This window comes from Daphnia pulicaria, chromosome 1, assembly GCF_021234035.1.
Source record: "Daphnia pulicaria isolate SC F1-1A chromosome 1, SC_F0-13Bv2, whole genome shotgun sequence".
Taxonomy (NCBI): Eukaryota; Metazoa; Arthropoda; class Branchiopoda; order Diplostraca; family Daphniidae; genus Daphnia; species Daphnia pulicaria.
The window spans coordinates 38,337,595-38,342,633 of record NC_060913.1 but is presented as its reverse complement, the minus strand read 5'-3'; the positions used below and the strand labels follow the sequence as shown (position 1 = coordinate 38,342,633).

Genomic DNA, 5,039 nt, shown 5'->3' with positions numbered 1-5,039 from the left:
TCAGCGTATGGGTTATCTACGTGAATCATGAAACCGTACCGAAATAATGGTGGATTTTCTCGTGTGATTTCACATTTTAATTTTTTGTTTGTGTAAATTTACTTAATGCTGAAAATAATTTTTATTTAGAGACAGAAGAATTTCAACAAAACTCTATCCAGAAATCGGTCAGCTATTTAACGTGCGTTTGCACTGTTGAAAGGAAAATGGAGACGACTTCGCTATCTATATATGTTGCTTTTGAACAGTATACCAGACGTCATAATTACTGCCTACTGTCTTCTCAATGTGTGCATTAAATTAGGGGATGTAGATGAGGATGTATTTAATGAGGAGGATGAAGATGATGCTGGTGAAGAGGATGAAAATATGATGAACGTCATACAGCTACTGGAAAAACAAAAAGACAACTCATATCATATCTTTTGTTTAATTCTGTAATGTGACTAGTTCAATCCAATGTTTTCGCATATCAATATTGTCTTATGAGAATATGAAACCAAATCGAAGTATTAACAAAGAAGTATATTACTTTCTTATTTCTCCGACCACTTTTCAATACTAGAAGTCAAACGGTCAAAAGTTGCAGTTTTTTTTACTTGACTACGTGCGATGTCCTTTAGAAAATCAACACTTTCTTTCTCAATGGCCACTAACTGTGTCTTCCAATTTGAAGAATTATTAACTGCTGGCGCCTTCTTTTTGCAACCACAATCCCCGAACTCGGCAACGTCATTAAACTCAATGGCTAACGTCCCCAAATATAAGATCCATTTTTTCGGTCCATCTCTAATTGGATTTAGCCTTCGCGCATAAGACGTTTCATCTTGCGCAATGTCTTTTACTGGTTATCCATTTTTTTCGATAGTTTAAAACATGACTTTCTGGTCGCCACTATTTTGAGAGTTTTCAGAATAAAAAACAATGTCTGTAAATCAGGCTTAAAAATAGTTTCTTTTTACTTTTTCCCAGCTTCAATTTCCTCGTGAGATACGTCTACATTTAATGAACAATTACCAAAAGTAGTTGATGAGGAAGGTTTTAGCTCGTCCATTCTTTTCTCTTTGATGGGCGTATTCGGTCTTTTTCTCTCTTGTTTTTTTTAGGTGCGGATCTTTTACTTTTAACAGGTTGCTTGGGTAAGACTTTAATTACTCCGTTATCAACCTGAACACGTGATGCAGCACCAAAACGACGCTTGGCTCCAAAACAGGATTGGACTGACTCCTCGTCACCTGAAGATTCTACTTCACATTCCGTTTGGTCTTCCGGAAATAAAAGATATTTGCATTAATGTATTTTGAAATCAACCACATGAAATAAACAGCAAACCTCAGACTTACCCGTCTTTTTCAATTCTCATTCTTCTTACCTCTTTCTTTCTTCTTCGACCCTCTTTCTTTGTTCTCCCATGGGAGGAAATATTGATAAGCCTTAGCATTAAGATCAGCTTTGTATTGGGCATCTCAAATAAATGAACACACGTGCGTAACACGCGAAGGGAACAAAGAAATCGCTGCAAAGATAGTCAGAAAATTAATTATACTTTACCATTTTCATATTGGGTTTTTATCTCCTCCGTCGCACGAAGATATACGATGCCATCACAAGCAAAAGAATATTTCAAAATAATTCCCAAAAACTTGATTTTCAGGCATGATTATCTTTTCACTTCTCCTGTGAACGCTTGTTAGAGTTCAATCTGAGTCGCGCCATCTAGGCAGCACCTGTTCAATCAGTCTCCAATAAAAGTGATTTTTTCAGTGGGATTTTGTGTTTGTTACCCGGATTACTTGTGTTCTCAGTTTGTTTAAAGATCTCGTGATCTCGTGTGCTTATGTGATGTGTTGTACAACAAACATTCACTTCCTGTGACGATCTGTGTCTTACATGTTTGTGTCAGTCTATCGACATGACGGCTGCCATTGCGCCGTTGGCACTCAATCGCTCAATCGACTTTGTTTACAAAACTTTGAAGAATTTCCGTCTGCTTTCGCGTTGCCCGACACGTAGAAGTTACAGAGGTGGTAGAACAAGGCGAAGATGGGGAAACTCTCTCTACTCTTACCTTGCACTGATCAATGCACGCTCCATCAACAGCAAGAGGGAACTGAACGATGACTTTATATCAACATAAAGCATAGATGTGCTTGCTGTCACTGAGTCGTGGCTCAGTGGTGACGATGGTGACAATGACCTTAGAGCTATGTGTTCTGCCGGCTACTCTTTTGTGCACCGTTCTCGAGGGATTAGAGGTGGCGGCATTGCTCTTATCTTCAACAGCATGATGAGCGCCCAACGATTTCCTTCACCTGCCCTTCACTCTACTTCGAGTCACTGGATGTCTTGCTGGCGTTGCGGAGATTCAGGCTCCGTCTCGTAGTGATTTATAGGCCTCCGTTGACTGGAAAGCGGAAGGGGAAGACCAGTGGAGTGACAATTGATAACTTACTAGCTGAGATTGAGGCGTTTGTTCAGTCATTGGCTGTTGTTCGTGATAAACTTATTGTCATGGGCGACTTTCATTGGTAACATTCGCCTTCGGCGAATACACACCTCATTTTAAAAAAAAATGGGCGACTTCAATCTGCACGTTGACAGCGTTTCTTCCATCCCGGCGAAGAAGTTTTTGACTATGATGGAATCTTATGGCTTTCATCAATATGTTACGGGTCCAACGCATGACAAGGGCCACACGCTTGACCTTGTGTTTGCAAGGCCCGATGATGGCCTTATCTCGTACGCATCTGTCACTAGTAGGATCAGTGACCATCATGCTGTGGAGTGTCGTCTGACGATCTGTCCACCACTTTTCCCAACGAAGCGTGTGCTCTACCGCCAGCTGAAATCGATAGATTGTGATGCTGTTAAAGAAGATATTCTGGCTCTGCCCCTGCTGACCACTCCGGAACATCTCCGGATGGACTGGTCGCACAGTACAATGACGGGCTTGCTCTTCTGCTGGACAAACACGCGACAGTGAAGATCAAGTCTATCGTCTTAAGACCGTCTGCGCCATGGATAAATGAGGAAATTCGAGAGTTTAGGAAACAACTGAGGAAAGCTAAAAGAATCTGGAGGATGAACAAACTGACCGTCCGCTTTGAGATCTACAAGGACCACGCCCATCGGTACTCGGTTTTACTCAAAAGAGTGGAGTCAGTACACATGCAGAGTGAGGTGGCTGAGTGTGGCACTAACCAGCGGGCATTGTATGGATTTGTGAATCGGCTAATGGGAAAGAGTGATGTGTCTAGCCTCCCACTCCTCTGAGCAAGTTTTAGCAGACAACTTTGGTGAATTTTTTACCTCCAAAGTGTCCAAAATTCGAGCAGCCATAGATGCTGCTGCAAAACGGAGTAGGGAGGAGATGAATAACGTCGTACCGCATCAGTTCTTGTCTAGTCATGGCGAAAATGCTGTTCTTCGTGATTTTGTTCCGGTTTCAGATGAAATGGTGAAGAATTTCATCATGGCATCGCCTACTAAATCGTGTCGTCTTGATCTAGTTCCAACTTTTCTTCTCAAGAAAGTTTTGTGTCCACTCGTACCTACCATAACTAAAATTGTGAATCTCTCTCTCTCGACGGGAACTTTCTCGTCGGGCATGAAGCATGCGATGGTTACGCCTCTTCTGAAGAACCCTACTCTTGACGCCAGCGATCTGGGAAATTACCGCCCGGTCTCCAACCTCTCTTTCTTGTCAAAACTGATAGAGAGGATTGTTGCAGCTGAGTTGATGGATCATCTTGCAGCCTTCGACGTGTTACCCCCCCCCCGTCAATCTGCCTACCGACCAAACCACTCTACAGAGACAGCTTTGATTGCCATTTTTCATGACCTTTTAATGTCCATGGATCAAGGCAGAGGGAGTGCTCTTCTTCTGCTGGATCTGAGTGCAGCCTTTGATACGGTTGACCATGGAATTCTCAAAGATCATTTGAGACATTCGTGTGTCGTCGATGGAGTGGCACATGATTGGTTCATTTCGTATCTTTCGAGAAGGAGTCAATCTGTGTCTATGGGTGGTGCGTCGTCTGTCTCGTCAAAATTGGATTTTGGCGTTCCACAAGGGTCAGTTTTTGGCCCCATTTTGTTTGTGATGTACGAGATTCCGCTCTATCACTTAGTTTCTTCTATTCTAGGACATGCATCAGTTTTCCATTGATACACAATACAGGATCGACTTTCAATTCTCTCCGGATGCAGTTCAACAAAGGGAAGCCTTGTCCTCTTTGGCTGATTGTGCAACCGTTACTGAAGACTGGTTTACGCAAAACCGAGTGAAAACAAATATGGACAAGAGTATTCTCATGTATGTGTTATCAGCTAGGAGCGCAACTTCAGTTGCTTCCTCTTCAAGTTGGCGACAACGTTTTAGTTCCCTCGCTGGTTGCTCGCAACCTCGGCGTCTCGATCGATAGTACTCTATCTATGATTCCGCAAGTGAAAGATGGGTGTCGAAAGGCGATCTTCCAGCTACGACGGATTGGCAAAGTCAAGAAATACCTCACTAAGGCTGCTACGAAGAGTTTGGTTCAAGCACTGGTGCTGTCTAATCTTGACTACGCTAATACGTTACTGTTTGGTTTGCCAAACGAGCTTCTGGAGCTCTGGAGAAAATTCAACGCTCGGCCGCTAGGCTAGTTGTCGGTACGAAAAGAACGACCGCATCACTTCTCATATGAGGCGCTACATTGGCTTCCTTTACGCCAACGCATCGTCTTCAAGCTGATGGTGCTGACATACAGATGCCTGAATGGAACTTACCCTCGCTATTTTTCATCCCTTGTAAGCCGTTACCATCCGTCACCCTGTCTTCGATCGGCTACCTCGGGAAAGCTAAATGTGCCGATCTTCAAATAGGACCGTTATGGTGGGAGATCCTTCTCCAGGGCGGCGCCTGTTCTATGGAACGAATTGCCCCTGTCCGTGACATCTGCCACGGACCTGAAATCTTTTAAAACAAGCCTAAAAACTCATTTGTTTCGTGTAGCCTATGCCTGCTGAAATTTTTTTATTTGTGTTGGAGACTGTAC

The 5,039-nt window shown here is 43.1% G+C and overlaps 1 protein-coding gene across 1 annotated transcript; it reads left to right on the top strand.

Moving 5' to 3' along the window:
- The first annotated feature begins 3,081 nt into the window (after positions 1–3,081).
- LOC124324108 lies at positions 3,082–4,647 on the top strand. Its single transcript, XM_046784365.1, has 4 exons — positions 3,082–3,244; positions 3,318–4,074; positions 4,181–4,283; positions 4,330–4,647. The coding sequence occupies exons 1-4, from the start codon at positions 3,082–3,084 to the stop codon at positions 4,645–4,647; spliced, it is 1,341 nt and encodes a 446-aa protein (XP_046640321.1).
- Positions 4,648–5,039: the final 392 nt, after the last annotated feature.

Coding starts and splice junctions, on each gene's coding strand:
- LOC124324108 (XM_046784365.1), top strand. CDS start 3,082: ATGAACAAACTGACCGTCCGCTTTGAGATCTACAAGGACCACGCCCAT. Junction 3,245..3,317: donor GAATCGGCTAATGGGAAAGA/GTGATGTGTCTA, acceptor TTACCTCCAAAG/TGTCCAAAATTCGAGCAGCC. Junction 4,284..4,329: donor ACTGGTTTACGCAAAACCGA/GTGAAAACAAAT, acceptor ATGTGTTATCAG/CTAGGAGCGCAACTTCAGTT.